The sequence below is a fragment of the Andrographis paniculata genome, unplaced genomic scaffold (assembly GCF_009805555.1).
Source record: "Andrographis paniculata isolate CXL003 unplaced genomic scaffold, ASM980555v1 Contig76END, whole genome shotgun sequence".
Classification (NCBI taxonomy): Eukaryota; Viridiplantae; Streptophyta; class Magnoliopsida; order Lamiales; family Acanthaceae; genus Andrographis; species Andrographis paniculata.
In genome coordinates, this window is record NW_026137613.1 from 94,683 (window position 1) to 113,696 (window position 19,014).

General features: G+C 29.3%; 1 protein-coding gene across 1 annotated transcript; it reads right to left on the reverse strand.

Annotated features, from left to right (window-relative positions):
* Positions 1–1,739: 1,739 nt before the first annotated feature.
* LOC127266446 (uncharacterized) lies at positions 1,740–7,670 on the reverse strand. The gene is made up of 14 exons (XM_051296700.1): positions 6,791–7,670; positions 6,143–6,662; positions 5,295–6,057; positions 4,846–4,886; positions 4,449–4,517; positions 3,910–4,010; positions 3,656–3,734; positions 3,386–3,484; positions 3,241–3,309; positions 3,093–3,142; positions 2,907–2,988; positions 2,715–2,809; positions 2,146–2,247; positions 1,740–2,066 (listed from the first exon to the last, which is right to left on the reverse strand). Exons 1-14 carry the CDS (start codon positions 7,177–7,179, stop codon positions 2,063–2,065), a joined length of 2,463 nt encoding a protein of 820 aa, XP_051152657.1. The 5' UTR covers positions 7,180–7,670; the 3' UTR covers positions 1,740–2,062.
* Between the last annotated feature and the right edge of the window lie 11,344 nt (positions 7,671–19,014).

Genomic DNA, 19,014 nt, shown 5'->3' on the forward strand with positions numbered 1-19,014 from the left:
TGAAATATTACCTTACGGAAATTAAAATATATAATCGTGTTGATAACGTGTTGTAATATTAGTATAAGATTAGCCAATAAAAATATTAATTATTTTTATCGCTAATCACTATTTTATATATTGTATATAATATATATAGTGGGTATATATATAGATGTATGTGTGTAATTATGTGTGAATATATAAATATATGTATGTGTATAATATTATATATATGTATGTTTGTATAGTTTATGTAATGATGATGTTGATATATATAAATAAACGAGAGAGAGACAGATAGATAGGGATAGAGATTAATGAGTGGGGATATATATATATCTTCCTTTTTCATCCGGTACAAATTACCTCTATATATATGTAGTCAAGTAAACATTGAATTTTGAGAACATAAAACAGCCACACAATTATCGAATAAGATTACACTACGTGTTCTATTTTAACCGCATCCACATTATCGTGTACAAGGCATGTACATGTATAACAGGAATAACATTATGCATTTATCCGCGGCCACCTGAAAAACACAGGAAATGGATATTCATATGAATACGGTAAATTTAAATAGTGTATACCAACTGTTGTTAAGAAATATTGATACCAGGTTCAAAGTGCCACTAAAATTTTAATTCAAGAGAAAAAAATAGTGGTATTTGCATAATAATAAAAAAAAAAATAATTTTATAGTAATATAATTATCAATGGTAATAAAAATATTATTTTGAAATGAAAATGTTAGCATATTGTTTATATTTTGTCATTTGGAACCACCTATGCCTCTCTATATTTTTATATATATAAACATTGAAAAATATATATATAATAATAATAAACTAGAACTATTGAATTGAAATCAATGGAACATCCACTTTTTTCTTTTCATATCAAATTTATTACCAATTATCGCTAAAATACACTATGTCTTTTTAAATAATTACTAGTAGTTGAATGACTAGGATTAGAGATGATTCGGTATGGGCGAGGGAGTATGAAATAATTATAAATTAATACTCTCTCCATCTTACACATTTATTTTGTGAAATTTAAAAAATAATAATAATTTAATTACAGTGGCGGTTTAAAGTAATATAAAGATAATTTTATCATTTTTTATAAAAATAATAATATAATAGTAAAATAAAAATATTTATACAAAGTGTGAGATATTTTTAAAATAATCGATCTGTGATTAAAAAATTCAAAATTAAAAATATGTATATTTTGTGAATAGCAGGAGGAAGTATTGAATAGTAGTTGAATGACTAGAATTAGGAATAATTGGATGCTATATATCAAAAATATTAGATCATATTGTATATTATACCCAATTGGTTAAAAATTTATAGTGATATGGTAGCAAGAATTGAAGATGAATTGAAGTTTGAAAAGTTTGCTAAGCTCAGAAGTTTGCTTGGTGTTGGTCTCTTGAAAAATCAGAATTGAAGGAGAGTGCGAGAATAACAGAGAGATAAACAATCAATACAAGTAGTTAAGTTTCATAATAACAATAGTTGAAATTTCAATATTTAATTTAATTGCATAGCATAGCATGGGAGGATCTTTTGTTGGTATGGTAAATCCCGGCTGACGTTTGGTGATTTGTGTGGCTGCCTGGGGTACCTGGAACTGGAAGTTTACCCGAGGCACGTGACGTGACGTCAGCCGCATCACATGCAAGCAAGCCAGCCAGCCAGCCTCAACTGTACAGCTAAAGTATCAATCATTTGCTACCACGGAAATGACCAAAACGAATACTCGAATCAAATGATGCTCTGGAGTTTCAACAGAATGGTTTGTCACTGCTTATACATATAAATATATATATATATATGGAATGTATGTATGTAGTATGTATGTATGCATGCGTAGTAGTATGTATATATGAGAATTATCTGCACTCAAACAAACGTCTGAAGAGAGAGAGAGAGAGAGAGAGCAACACAATGAATCCCCCCATCAACAGCATGGCATCCTCAGGTCAGGTCAGTGTTTTCCGCTGCTGACGCCATCTCATCTGCTATCCGATTGCCATGGACGACCACACAAATCAAATGTTACACCTTTATCTGCAGTCAGGCAGGTAGTTACACACAAGCATAAATAATATCCACCACTGCATTGCATCTACACTACTAGTGCTCTTACTGGGCAGCAGTACGCCCTGCTTGCAGCTGCATTGCATGTTTTCTGTACATATCTTTCAGCACCTCCACCAATTCTTGGAATGACGGCCGCGACTTTGGCTCGCTGGGGAGTTCAACACAATCAATCAACACCACACACACACATGTCAGCCCATGTTTTACATTGATACCCACCCTGCAGACTGGGAATACAACCCCCACTACTACACTCTTAGCTTTAGCTTATCACCAACAAGTAGACAAACAAGTTACAAGTTTAACACGTACTCTTAAATGGCAAAACATATTCGCAAATGGCTTGGATAGAAATTTATACCACCGTAAGGCCCGGGAGAGAAGAAGAAAGAAGAAAAAAAATCATACACTAAAACTACCAAAAAATTTGATTTTTCCCTTAGCAGGCAGGTAGGTTCGCTCCAGGTGAGGAAAATACAGCAGACACATTTAAGAGTTGACATATCAAAACCTTGAATTCAAGGTGGACCCAACCAAAAGATTTATTTTTTTTTTAAGAAAAAAAAAAAACCGAGTTAAAAATAGGGGAGTAAACAATCATGGATAACAACCAACCTGCTGCAGCAACGTTCTATGAGAGAAGCCCACTGCGGATCAACATCCTCTGGAATCTCCAGCCGTTGATTCATGAAGCCCACAGCTCCAATAACCTGTCATGTCATGACCATACAGAAATGGACCATGCCCGCACCATAAGAATTGAATATTCTTCCACAAAAATTCATTTAACCAGAAAATCCACAGAACCTGCATAGCGTTGAGGTTATCCCATGGAACCTTTTGCGTGACAAGTTCCCAGAGAATTACTCCGTAGCTATATACATCAGCCCTGATCATCCCAAACAAGAAATCCAGATATTTCAGGGTTAGACAACTTGTTTCTCAAAAAAAAAATGCCGTTTAAATTGATTTATGCTATTAAGCTGGCCATACTTCTCGTCTGAAGGTTCATTGCGGAGAACTTCGGGAGCCATCCATTGAGGCTGAAATAATGGAATAAAGTAGAGGTTTAGGGAACTCCATTCATTTGAAGATAATGAACCAAAATCAGTTCCAGTAGTATGAGTTGCCAGTCACATACCGTTCCTTTGCCTGTCTTTGTTTGCAAGTAAGTTTCAAGTTTCAGACGAGAGAGACCAAAGTCACCAACCTGACCAGTATCACCATATTTGTTTTCAAGATATTGTAAGCTATTAAATAGTTCAATGCCAAAGAAGTAACCCAACCTTGACAGTCCAGTTCTTGTCAACAAGCAGATTCGAAGATTTTAAATCACGGTGAACAATAGGTGGACTGAAATGATGAAGATAACTCATACCACGGGCCTGTTTACATATGTCAAACAGCAACGTTAACTATCAACAGCCATGAGTAGAAAAATGGTAAGAGTTTACTGGAAGGAAAAATGAGTACGATATAACATATAGTGGCAACCGAAAAAATGTAGTTCACAGTTCCAAAGATTCATGACACTTCAATTTAATTTAGCAACTTACTACATCCAAAGCCATGTGAATTCGCCTTCTTTTTTCTAGTTTTGTGGGATTCCTCTGTAAGAATCGGAATAGACTCCCACTGAGCAAAAAGATAGATTCAAAATAGCATCAGCCACATACATATCCAACAGTATATATAGGCAGCATACAAGGAAGAAAATTTTTATATGAGGCAATCATAGGGGATGAAACATTATATCCGGGAAAGAAAAAACTCGCGAGATGGACTACTAAAGCACAAGGTGAGAGTGTACCGTGGAAGAAATTCCGTAACAATGCAAAGACGTTGAGGTGAAGTAACAGCACCCATGAAGAGGAGAATATTTGGATGGCGAAGTCTTTTCATAAGGGCCACCTTTTCAAAAAGACATGATAAGCAGAAGCATGACGAGGTGAAATACATATCCATTTATACATATCAGCGTTTGTTCTTCTTTATTCAATTTCTTATTTCCATTAGATGGGGAAAAAAATGCAGCAAACTTCATGCAAGTCTAAGCACCAAGACAGTTTGGACGGAAGATCATTATCAAAGTTCCATTAAGCTCCAAAACAAGCAGAATGGACTACAAAAGCAGCGCGCAGATATAATAACAATGAAATTTGTTTCGCTTAAAAATAAGTATGCAAATAAAACAGGACGCAATCATAGACGAATAACTGATTTCTTTGAGTCATGAATCATAGCATTTCGACTGGAGGCTAGAACTCATACTTTCACAATCAACTCAAGGGGGTGCATGTTAACGTGTAAAGACTTTAAAAAAAGAAAAAAAACGAAACACATACTGACCTCCTGTCGGAAGGAAAGTAAAACATCGTCCGAGTAATCTTGTTTCGGGAACGCCTTGACTGCAACATCCTGCAGATATATAGGAGAAGATGGAAAAATAAACTTCAAAGAAAGTATGAGGTGCAGGAGCACAAGCTTGCTCTGGGCGACAACCTACAGGTAATAATTTCAAAAACAAGCCCACATATAAGATTAATCACATTTCAACAAGCCTTATGTGGGCATAGAGCAATGGCCCGAACAATGTTTTAACTCCAATCAGAGGAACAACTACTCCCATGGTGACATTCTTTGAGTCATTTTCTCAATTGGGCGGCTGTATAGGAAATGAATGCTCTAACTATGGATATAATACCGAAAATAGACCAAAATTAAACAGAAGAGGCAAAGAACATACTGATCCAAACCACAGACCGTGATATACAGTTCCACATGAACCTGAACACAGAAATTCAAAGGAAAAAGTAAGGGGCGAAATAGATGATAATGACTCTGCAGCTTCCATAAGGAAACTTATGACAAACTTAGACCAAGTTTACATCAACAAAGAAACCTGAACGTCAAGCACAAACAACAAACCTGGTAGAAAAATTGATCATAACACACGCATCAGTAAAGCTTATAATAGGACAACATAGAGTCATAGAAGCAAAGGGAGCCGTGATGTCTTTGTTACTTTATAGTTCATTAACATGTTAATAATTGCTGATAAAACGAGTATGTATTCCCAATTTCAAAGTTTCCTTACGATCAAGATCCATGAGCAGTAAAGGGGAACCAGGAGGTGAAAACAAGCAAGCAAGCTTAAGGACCAAGACAGCCATCTGTAAGACTGAATGCACCAACCTTGTCCGATTTGTTCTCCAATAGTCATGTCTTCCCAAGTGATTTCGTAATCCAAGGTATCAATATCCGAATCAACTTTATTAAGAGCACCACTCCCTATGCTCCCGTAGCTACTGCTGCTGCTTGTGCTGTTAACATTAGCTGAAGAGGACCAAGAACCTGAAGCCTCAATATGAGCTGCACTATTGGCTTCTGACATGGCATGAATCTCTGATCTTAATGTTTCAGAATCACTCTTCCGCCCCTGCTCGTTCTCGTTCTCGATCTCAATCTCAATCTCCTGGTCATTCTGTGACCATGGCCATGCAAATCGAGAAGGCTTTAGCTCTGCTCCATCGCGTTGTTCACGCTCACGCTCACGTTCACGCTCACGTTCACGCTCGTTCCCTTTCCATGGCCATGTCAAACCAGTTTTACCAACCCAAGACTCGGCCTTGGAGGAAAGAATCTTAGAAATACCGGGCTTCCCTTCTCTCTCGTCGCCAGAATCTTGAGTAGTCCTACTTGGTGAATATCTCTCCGGGTTGCCGACACCAGGGGGCACGGGCACGGGCATGGGTATTCCAAAAGTAGGCCGGTGAGCATCTCCTCTGGGTGTACTGGCTCCGCTTGAGGCTGCATCGTCCTGCTGGTATTCCACAGCATCTGGAAAGCCTTGATTTGAGCGTTGGGCGTGGGCATGGGCGTCCCAAGCAAAATCATCACGATCTAAGCTCTCTGCGGGCCTCATTTTCGATTTCACCTTGTTGCTCACTTTAGAGGCCTATTTAATGGACCTAATTCAGTTAGTTATGGTCATTGAAAGGAAAGAATACAACACCATCAAATCAAATCAGATGAATACCGACCAAGATTGATATTTTGGAGGCTAATGCCACTTGCAGAGGCGGCTGCTGTTGCTGCTGCTGCTGCTGCTGCTGCTGATGGTGGTGGTGGTGGTGATGATGATGATCATTTCCGAGTTTGCTCGCAGCACGTCTCCTGGCCGGAGCAGGTGCACTAGCAGCAGTTCTGAGATCGGCAACAGCAGCAACAGCATTAGCAGGAGCGGGAAGAGGAGGCTCTGGCTTCCGAGAGGATGCAATGAGCTTAGGGCCCCTGAAAGGTTTGGAATCAGCCGCGACGCATATGACTCCAAGAAAAGTGCCAGCGTCGTCGTAGAGCGCGGTGTCGGTGGCGATGATGGAGAACCTGTCCCCCCATTTGTTCCTGACGGGGAACTGCCCCGTCCAGCTTTCCCCTCTGGACACGCGGCTCAGTATGTCATTGCCCGCAGAGATGAAGAGAGGATCCACCAGCAGCTCGAACACATCCCGACCCAGAGCTTCTGCTTCTGTATACCCATAGAGAGTCTCACAGCTTGGATTCCTGCACCCATCCATCCAATCAGATCAGATCAAATCAAATCAAATCACATCAAATCGATTTCTCAGCAGTAGCGGCATTAAATTGACTCCAGCAAGAGCAACAACAACAACAAGAAAAGCTCAACTGACCAGTAAACCAAGCGATTCTCCGTGTCCATTACATGCACTGCCTGCCCCATCGCCTCCAGTATATCCAAATACTGCCTGTCCGCAACACTAATGAATACCTCCTCCTCCTCCTCCTCCTCTTGCTCGTCGTCTTCTTCGACATTGGAGCCGTTGCCCCAGGAGTATCTGGTAGACGACGTCGCCGGATCCCTCCTCCATGGGGCCACGGCGTCTCCCCTGCTCGTCATCCACTTGGTGCGGTTAGTTTCAGAGGAGAGGAGCTTCGACATCTCTTGCTTCAAGTGCGCATGACCTTGCTCCAATTCATCAATCTTTTTCAGCAGCTGGTCTCGGGGCGGCAACCCAGGCGACGGAACCGGAGCTGCTCGTGCAGCTGCTCTACTCTCCATAAGTAAAGTAGAGTAGAGTAGATTAGGAAAACAATTTCTAAATCTTGGGAAACAAATTACTCAATCGAGCTGACTTCCATTCCCCGAAGACAGTACGACCCAGAAACCGAAGATGGGAAAATCTCTGCAATTGATCTTGCTGTCACACCCCCAGCCCGCCCTTTCCTGATTGATTGATAGATAGATGGATGGATTTCTCGAGATTGGATCGAGCTACTGGCGGTATCCGTATCGGTATTGCCAACCCAATGCTGTGTGCTTATGCTATGCTATGCTATGGTACGACCCTCTCCTCTTCCACGAAGATTTCTCCTGCTCTGCCGTTTCATACGCGATGATTCAGTGTATTAACAATACAAAATGCACACCCGATAAATATATTTTAATATTTTAATATATACTACTATGATTTATGAAGCCTTGATTTGAGATTTCTGACAACTAGTGCAAATTTTGGCTTTTTCCTCGCTTTTCGCTCTCTCTCTCAACCTATCTTGCTTTCTGTGAGGGTCGAGGGCGGTTCTCTGCTTTGTTTGCACTATAACTCATTCTTATTCTCGTTACGAACTCCACCTCCCAACCCAGCGCGTGTCCCACACGAATACCATGTAGGATTTGCGATTGGCACTACCAAAACTGTATTCAGCGTGGGGCGTCGCTCTCTCCTCTTCAGCTGCAGCCTTTTTTATTATTCTTTCCAGACATTAATAATAAGCAAATTACAACAAACTCCAATTTCCCACTTTTCCATTTTTTTCTAAATAATCGTCATATTATATTTTCTTTTTTCTTTTTTCTTTTCTATCTTTTATCTTACACATATAATCTAAGTGAGAAAAAAAACAAAATTTATTTTTGGATCTCATCATAAATCGCCTTAAACAATTTTATTCTCATTCATATAAAATTAATTAATTATAATGTTATCCGAGCCATGACACGAGGTGACACATTCATCCACGCTACTGCCCAAAAATATTAATCCGACACGACCGATACGAAATAATTAGGTTTGGATCAAATATTTCAACTCAATTATATATATGGATTGATACGAATCCGACACGATAATAAACTAATCGAATTATGATTGGGCTCTCAATCACATCAATCAATCATTCATAAATGTATTTACTTTATTTATTTACTTGCTCCCTCTCTACATGGAGTAATATACTACTGTAATTACTTCAAACCAATAAAAACAAAATAACACGACAACAAAACGAAAATTATTTAATTTGAATCAAGAAATTCGACTTAATTATGTATACGGGTCAACACGAATCAACTCAAACCCGACACGATAGTAAACAGGTTGAGTTAGAATTGAGTAAATTAACCTATTTAAAGTATTTAACCCAACACGAACCGACCCATTGCCAGTTCTATTCCATGCCACTTGCTCTCGTTACTTTCTTACAACAAAATATCAAATTATGCATTAGCATGTTTGATTTGTGTTTGCAATATAAATTACTATTACATATTACACATTGTTGAGATATTTTTTATATTTAGATTTAGTAAATTTATATTTAAATTTGATTTTTTCTATATATTATCGAGTCTGTCTCGCATAGGCTTTTTTATACAATTTCATTATCTTCTCCAAAAAAATTCTAATATGGTATCAAAACCTATTTTTTTTCAAATCGTAGCTACCAACTAGTGTTTCTTCAGGTCCATTCAACCCTTGAGGTCTTGTGATTTGGATATCATACATTTACAAATTTATCTTATTGCAAATCTATCCGCTATCTGTCATCTGTCTGCTACTTGCGTTGTGATCTGAAATTTATAGTGTTAGTGGTGTGTCTGTTGCCTGGATCTGAAATTTGTGTCATCTATCTGTTGCTTGTATGTTCCCTGAAATTTGTCTGCGATCGCTTGTCTGTTTGCCTGAAATCTGTTTTTGAAATTTATCTGAGATTTGTGTGCTAGTCCGATTTTCTAAGACAGAAACCCTATCCGTCGCCACACACTACTCGTCGGCCGACATTGCCGCCGCCATTGGAAGCGCCTCGTCGTCGCCGATCAACCACTGAAGATTCGCCACCAACTGCCGCACGTGGAGTCGCCACGTGCCGCCGACGCAAATCAGCGGAAGAGCTTTTCTGCCGCCACGCGTGTGGATATGTGGGGCTATCTCTCGACGCCGCCTCCTGCTTTAATTCCCTAGGGTGTGGTGTGGTTGATTTTGTTATCGAAGTTGATTTCATTTTTGAGACTGTTACCGGTAAGGTTATTCGATCTGTTCTATGGTCTGTCTGCGATTTGCTCTGCAATATGTCCGATGTTTGCGATCTGTTTGCAATTCGTGATTTGTCCAATGGCTGCGATTTGTTTTATGTGTTATCTGTCTGCGTTTGACTTTGATTCCATTTAGAGTACTATCGTTTTCGGCTTCGGTGGAGAGTCATGTTGTTTTTTTGCTCCAGTTGAGAGTTATGGAGAGTCAATTGTTTTCGGTTCCGATAGAGAGTCATGTTATTTTTATTTGCATTTTTAGTGTCTATTGATTTGTGTTATACTACTTGAATTTAAAGGAAATAATATTTTAGATATTCAATTTTAAATTTAGTAAATTTATATTTAAATTTACTTATATTTGAATCTGAATCTGTTTTGTATTGCATAGACCTTTTACTTTCATTATAACAACACAATCTTATTATTTTTCACAATTATTGCACTCATTTTTCAATAAATATACTTCCTTCCTCTATTGCTATTTATTTATTTATATTTTGATATAATAATAATAATATTCAAATATACTATTTTTAATCTTAATAATATATATATAATAAAGATAAAAAAATATCTAGACTAAACAAATATATACATACATAACTGAAAATTCTAGCCAATAATTAAACATACATCCTCCATTTTGGTTCGCCCCACATAATTTGTTCTTTATTTTTTAAAATATAATTATATATTTTAATTTTTTTTAACTATTTTAATCTTAATTTATAATTAGTATTATACAATAATTATTTTTACTAATATATTTCTTATTTATTTACTAATTAGACATTTTTTGTGAGACGAATAAAGTATAAAAAAAATGATCCAATTTTGATATGTTAAAAAAAATGGAAGTAAACAATTTTAACAAATATAACTAATAGTTTTATACTCCCTCCATCTCAGAAGAGATGTTTTTGTTGAAAGCTGCACCGAAATTAAGAAATAATAGTATTTAATTAAAATTGAATATAAAGTAAAATGTAAAATACTAAAATAAGTTTACTTTTTTAAAAATTTTTAAAAATAGATTAGAGTAATAATTAGGGATGGTTTGGAAAAGTATGAATAATTATGTTATAAAGTGAAGACTACGATTACTAAATAAGAAAACATCTTAAAAGAACAAAAATTACTTTACCAAAATATATTACTCCCTCACTCCATCGTCAGTCTATCAACTTTGTCATTTTAGTTGCAAATGTATCTATTTTTTTTTTAAGTAAATATATCTTCCACTAAAATATAAAATTAGCCGACCCTTTATATAATATTATACAAATATCATCAAATAACACCACTTAATACCATAAATGTTAAGGTGTATAATAGTCTTTATGTATATCAATTGTACCACATATCAATATAATACTAATATAGTAAAATCTACGTGCAAAAAGTAAACGGATAAATAAGCGGTAGACGGAGGCAATACAATTTTTCATAAGAGTTACCATTTTCAATTGCTATTGATTTATTTTTTTTACAAAAAATTTACTTTAGTATATTTTTTCTCTTAAAAAATATCAATCAAACTTAATTTATTATTTTCTTATTATATTAAAAATTAATTTATATCAACAATTATTTATATCATATAAACAACTATATTAATTAAAAATTTTACAATCCAAAACTCCAAATCCAACTTCAAAACCCAATAAGCAAAAACTCTAATTACATATATTTTATTAATTAGTGAAAATGTGTTTAACAATTTTACATTTTTATAATTGTATATATAATGATATGTTAGTAATTTAAAAAAAATTGAAAATATTTAATATTAGTGTATAATTATTTTTTAAAAAAATATAAAAAATATATTTTGGAGTAAAACTAACAAAATAATAAAAAAAGTAGTTTGAATTGATTGAACAGAGTATCAAATAAAAATACTAATAATCTTTTATTAATTATTTATTGAAAACTAAGAAAGTCTGGAAATCTCTACTTAAATGGAGGCAAAAGGTCCTTTTTAACGTCTTTTAGATGATCCAAGACTTGTAGCCTGTTTTAGATGATCCTTCATAATAAACTAATACTAATACTATTCAGTCTCCTCCTAGGCTCCTCCTTTATCTGATGGACACGGACCAGGGGCGTGTGTGACGTGACCATATGTGTTTGTTTTGGAGACCACATAATAATAATAATAATAATAATAATAATAATAATAATAATCCTTTGACCTGCAATATAGATATGAGATTTTAGATTAAATACAATTAGCGGAATATCTGTGATACGCACGGTAAAGTTAACGAAAAAAATTATAATTATATATATTTTTTTATAGTAATTTCTTTATATATTATATATATTTTTTAATCAATATAAAAATAAAATAAAATAAAATCAATGAATTATACTATCTTCTTCGTAAATATTAAATTTTGTAGCATTTTATTTTTATTTCTTAATTAAATATAAGATATAATAGTATTATTTAAAACAAATTTGAATGCAAAATAAATTATATTTTAAAAATTTAATATATTTTTTTATATCTTCTTTATTAATTACAAATAAAAATTATTTATCAATATATACGTTGTAATTCTAGAATAAATTTAAAACATAAGTCTATGCTTTTTTTTAAACATATATATGTGTTTATATAATTATTTTAAAAATTAGTAAAATATATGCATTTAACTTTGGATAGTACTATTCATTTATTTTAAATACAAAATCTGATTTGAGCAGCCGGATTTTCTGCAAACTTGAACTAAAAACATCATCAGCATCTACCATCATCCACTAATTCTCGGCCAAACACACGCACCAAATAGAGCCGACATTAGTCCACCTCTGCAGAAACTTTTTCGAAAAGAAATATGTAATACAAATTATGATTTACATTATATATTTGGAATAAAATATGCAGTATAACTAAAATAATTTAATGTTAAAATTTGGAATAGAATATGCAATATAACTAAAATAATTTAATGTTAAAATAACAATTTAATTTATTATGAACAAAATCAATTAAAAAATATATAAAAACTATAAATATATTTGGATGTATTTATAACTTGATTGATTATGAAAATAAAATTATTATTCATATACATATTACAATTTCTGTTTTATACAACTTAAAAAATAAAATCACTTCCCCAGATATTTTAATTACAGTACTGTAACTCTCTATAACGAAAAAAAATAATAAAAATAACATGATCAATTGCTAATAAAAATTTAAATTACACTTAAATGTATAATAAAATAATTTTTATATATTACAAATTAAAAAATCACCAAACCTATCGCTAACAACTTATATAAACAATTTAGAAAAAAACTAAAAAGATCTAAAAATTATAAATATATATAAAAAATATTATCAATAAAAAAAATATTATCAATTAAAGAATTTTTATCAAAAAAATATTTAAGATTCCAACTGCGCACAAAAAAAACACAACAAAATAAACAATTTAGAAAAAACAAAAAAATCTAAAAATTATAAAAAAAAAAACTATATATAAAAAAATATTATTAATAAAGAAGAATAGCAAAATAACTCAATATTATCAGCATAAAAAATACAACAAAATAAACAATTTATAAAAAAATCAAAAAATCTAAAAATTATAAAAATATATATATATAAATATTATCAATAAAGAAGAAGAGCAAAACAACTCAATATTATCAATAAAAAATTATTATCAATAAAAAAATTATCAAAATAATATTTAGAATTCCAACTTTATGGCCGCCGCAGAAAAAACACAACAAAATAAACAATTTAGAAAAAACAAAAAAAAAATCTAAAAATTATAAATATATATAATATTATTAATAAATAAAAATAGCAAAATAACTCAATATTATCAATAAAAAAAATTTATCAAAAAAATATTTGAATTTCCAACTTTTTGGCTCCGCAGAAAAAATACAACAAAATCAACAATTTAGAAAAAATCAAAAAGATCTAAAAACTATAAAAAATATATATATATAAAAATATATTATCAGAAGAATAGCACAATAACTCAATATTATATAAAAAAAAAATATTATCAATAAAAATACAACAAAATAAACAATATAAAAAAAACAAAAAAAATCTAAAAATTATAAAAATATATATAATATTATTACTAAAGAAGAATAGCAAAATAACTGAATATTATCAATAAAAAAAATAAAAAATTATAAAAAATATTATAAATAAAGAAGAATAGCAAAACAATTCAATATTATCAATAAAAAAAATTATAAAAAAAAGTATTTAAGATTCCAACCTTATGGCTGCGGAAAAAGTAAAACAAAATAAATAATTTTAAAAAAAACCAAAAAAATCTAATAATATAAAATTTGTCTTATACCATAAAAAAAATGGCTCAAAAATTATATAAAAATTCTAAAAAATTTAATTAATAAAAATAATATGAATCAAATAATACGAAAATATAACAACTTGAAGAAGAAATAAAAATTTCGAAGAACAACACCCTTGTTTGAAGAAAAAAAACCCTTGCCTGAAAAAAAATAAAAATAAAAAACACTCTATAAATTTTGCCTGAAGAAATGAGAAAACCTGTAAAAATGGCTTGAAGAAATAAAAGGAGAACACGCTACCTAAGAAATGTGAACACCTGTGAAGAAATAAAAGGAGAAGACCCATAAAATTTGCCTTAAAAAGAAAAAAAAAAAGAAAAACACCTGTAAAAGCCTGAATAAATAACAGGAGTTGCCTGAAGAAATAAAAGGAGAACACACTGTAAAACTTGTTGCCTGAAGAACAACACCCTTGCCTTGCCTGAAAAAAAAAAAAAAAAAAAAAAAAAAAAAAGAACACGCTGTAAAAACTTGACTGAAGAAATAAAAGAGAACACGCTGTAAAAACTTGACTGAAGAAATAAAAGAGAACACGCTGTAAAACTTGACTGAAGAAATAAAAGGAGAACACGCTGTAAAACTTGACTGAAAAAATAAAAGGAGAACACGCTGTAAAACTTGACTGAAGAAATAAAAGGAGAAGACGCTTATAACTTGTACGAAAAAAAAAAAAACACTTTGTAAAACTTGCCTGAAGAAATTTTTTCTCCGGATGGCAATCTTCTCCAATAAAAGAAATAAAGTTTCTGTTGCCTGAAGAACAACATCCTTGTCTTGCCTGGAAAAAAAAAAAAAAAAAAAAAAACGCGAAAAAATATAAGGAGAACACCCTGTAAAACTTGCATGTAAAACTCCCCTGAAGAAATTTCTCCGGATGTCAATCTTCTTCAATAAAAGAAATAAAGTTTCATATTTCACTATAAAAATTTTCGTGAAAAACTAATCCACTTAAAACTTAACTTTCTATGTCCAAGAAAGAAAAACTGTAAAAGAAAAAAAAATTTAAAAAAACCCGAAGACTCTCAAAATTTGAGATTGCAGGATTAGAGAATTTTACAAAATGTGGGGTCCAATTTTGAGCTGTTTTATATATATATATATATATATGATATGATTACAAATTAGAAAATCGCTAACAGCTTCCGATATAAACAATTTAGAAAAAACCAAAAAAATCTAAAAATTATAAAAATATATATATATAATATTATCAATAAAAAAAATTATCAAAAAATTATTTGAGATTCCAATTTTATGGCTACGACAGAAAAAATACTACAAAATAAACAATTTAGAAAAAAACCAAAAAAATCTAAAAATTATAAAAATATATATATAAATCAATAAAGAAGAATAGCAAAACAATTCAATATTATCAATAAAAAAAGTATTATCAATAAAAAAAATTATCAAAAAAGTATTTGTATTCCAACTTTATGATTGCGCAGAAAAAACACAACAAAATAAACAATTTAGAAAAAACCAAAAAAATCTAAAAATTATAAAAATATATATATAAAAATATTATCAATAAAGAAGAACAGCAAAACAACTAAATATTATCAATAAAAAAAACTTATGAAAAATAAAAAAAATTTATGAAAAAAGTAATTGAGATTCCAACTTTATGATTGCGCAGACAAAAAACAACAAAATAAACAATTTAGAAAAAACAAAAAACATCTAAAAAGTATAAAAAAAAATATATATAAATTATTAATAAAGAAGAATAGCAAAACAATTCAATATTATCAATAAAAAAAAATATTATCAATAGTAAAAAAAAATTATCATAAAAGTATTTGAGATTCCAACTTTATGGCTGTACAAAAAATTACAACAAAATAAACAATTTAGAAAGAACAAAAAAAAATCTAAAAAAATATTATTAATAAAGAAGAATAACAAAACAACTCAATATTATTAATAAAAAAAATATTATCAATAAAAAAAATTTATCAAAAAAGTATTTAGGATTCCAATATTATGGTTGAACAGAAAAAAACACAACAAAATAAACAAATTTAGAAAGAACAAAAAACCTCTAAAACTATAAAAAAAAATATATATAAAAATATTATTAATAAAGAAGAATAGAAAAACAACCCAGTATTATCAAAAAAAAAAAAAAATTATCAAAAAAGTAACAGCATCAATGATAATAAATTTCAATATTCTTATTCTCACATGTCTATATATATATATATATATATATAAAATCTGTTTTTCTCCACTAACATTGAAACCACCGCCATCCCACTATTTCAAAATTGCCATTTACACTATCTATCGTTTATTTTGATAATTAAAAAAAACAATAAACTCTAAATCTAAAAATAAAAATTAAAAAATTGTAATTAAAAAATTATAAAAAAAAAAATATATATATATATATATAAAAATATTATCAATAAAGAAGAATAGCAAAACAACTCAATATTATCAATAAAAAAAATATTATCAATAAAAAAATTTATCAAAAAAATATTTGGGATTCTAACTTTATGGATGCGTAGAAAAAATACAACAAAATAAATAATTTAGAAAAAAATAAAAAAATCTAAAAATTATAAATATATATATAAAAAATATTATTAATAAAGAAGAATAACAAAACAACTCAGTATTATTGATAAAAAATAATTACCAATAAAAAAAATATCAAAAAAATATTTGCAGAAAAAATACAACAAAATAAACAATTTAGAAAATATAAAAAAAATTTAAAAATTATAAATATATATATAAAAATATTATCAATAAAGAAGAATAGCAAAATAACTCAATATTATCAATAAAAAAATATTATCAGTAAAAAAAATTTATCAAAAAAGTATTTGGTATTCCAACTTTATGGTTGCACAGAAAAAAAAAAAAAACAAAAAAAAACAATTTAGAAAAAACAAAAAAAAATCTAAAATTATAAATATATATATATATAAATATTATTAATAAAGAGGAATAGCTAAACAATTCAATATTATCAATAGAAAAATTTATCAAAAAAGTATTTGGGATTCGATGCTCAGAAAAAACACAATAAAATAAACAATTTAGAAAAAATAAAAAAAATATGATTAATAAAGAATAATAGCAAAACCACTCAATATTATTGATAAAAAAAAATATTAACAATAAAAAAAAATTATCAAAAAAGTATTTGCAGAAAAAATACAACAAAATAAACAATTTAGAAAAAATCAAAAAAATCTAAAAATTATAAAAAAATATATATAAAAATATTATCAATAAAGAAGAATAGCAAAATAATTCAATATTATCAGTAAAAAAATATTATCAATAAAAAAAATTTATAAAAAAGTATTTGAGATTCCAATTTTATGGCTGCGCAAAAAAAAAATAACAAAATAAACCATTTAAAAAAACTAAAAAAAATCTAAAATTATAAAATATATATATATAAAAATATTATTAATAAAGAAGAATAGAAAAACAACACAATATTATCAATAAAAAAAATTATCAAAAAAGTATTTAAGATTCCAAATTTATGACTGCGCAGAAAATATACAACAAAATAAACAATTTTGAAAAAATGAAAAAAATCTAAAAATTATAAAACAAAAATATATATAAAAATATTATTAATAAAAAAGAATAGCAAAACAAATCAATATTATCAATAAAAAAATTATCAAAAAAAAATTTGAGACTCCAACTTTATAGCTGCACAGAACAAATACATTCGAAAAAACCAAAAATATCTAAAAATTATACAAAAATATATATAAACAAATATTATCAAGAAGCACAAAACAACTCAATATTATCAATAAAAAAATATTATCAATAAAAAAATTATCAAAAATGTATTTGAGATTCCAACTTTATTGCCTGCGCAGATAAAATACATTAGAAAAAACCAAAAAAATCTAAAAATTATAAAAAAAAATATATAAAAATATTATCAAGAAGAATAGCAAAACAACTCTTTATTGTAAGTGTATAATGATAATAAATTTTCACCCTTTATATAAAAAGATTGCAGGATTGCATAAATTTACAAAAGGTGGGATCCACTTTTTGAGCTGTTTTATATATATAGTAGCTGGATGCACGGTGAAATCTAACGAAAAAAATTATAATCATATTATTTTTAATAGTAATTTCTTTATATATTATATATATTTTTAATCAATATAAAAAATAAAATAATATCAATAAATTATACTATCTCCATCCAATTATAAAGTAAATATTTAATTTTACTTTTATTTCTTAATTGAATATAAGATTATAATATAATAGTATTATTTAAAAATATTTTTGAATGCAAAATAAATTACATTTTAAAAATTTAACATAAGTTTTTTTATATCTTTATAATCGTAATTACAAATAAAAATTATTTATCAATATATCCAGAATTTACACAACGGCCATCTTTCTACTAAATATCATATAATAAATTAAAAAATAAAAATATATAATCCAACAATATTCTACAAAATAAATTTCTCATTCTATTACTTAATAAATAAAGGAACATCTTCTGCAAGTTCGAACTAAAAACATTATTATCATCTACCATCATCCACTAATTCACGGCCAAACACACACCAAATAGAGTTGGCATCAGTCCACCTCTGCAGACACCCAGAGCCACGACTGTTCGAACACAAAGATTTACATTATATACTTGAAATAAAATATGCAATACAACTAAAATAATTTAATGTTAAAATAATATTTTAATTTATTATGAACAAAATCAATTAAAATATATATAAAAGTTATACATATATTTGGATGTGTTTAGTTATGAAAATAAAATTATTATTCATATACATATAACAATATCTGCTTTTTACAACTTAAAGAATAAAATCAGTCTCCCATAACTTAATTACAATATTGTATAATAAGAATTTAATATTGTATAAAAAAATAATAAAAATAACATATAATTTAATATAAATTATGATAAACTGCTAATAAGAATTTAAATTACATTTAAATTCTTAATAAAATAGCTAAACACCTGCATTTATCTTTTTTCTTTTCTTCTTTGTTCTCGTTTCTTTTTTTTTTTTTTTCTGGTTTTCTTTTTTTCTTTAACATTCCTCTCTTTCTGTACTCTGGATGCTACAACTAAAAACAAATCATTATGTGAACAAATTAAACACAAAATGAAAAAGAATAATCAAAATTAAATAAAAAATGAAAAAGAATACCTTAAATTCACATTTTCAATTTCAACGT

Coding starts and splice junctions, on each gene's coding strand:
- LOC127266446 (XM_051296700.1), bottom strand. CDS start 7,179: ATGGAGAGTAGAGCAGCTGCACGAGCAGCTCCGGTTCCGTCGCCTGGG. Junction 4,011..4,448: donor TACTTTCCTTCCGACAGGAG/GTCAGTATGTGT, acceptor CTTTTTGAAAAG/GTGGCCCTTATGAAAAGACT. Junction 2,248..2,714: donor ATAGAACGTTGCTGCAGCAG/GTTGGTTGTTAT, acceptor TGAACTCCCCAG/CGAGCCAAAGTCGCGGCCGT.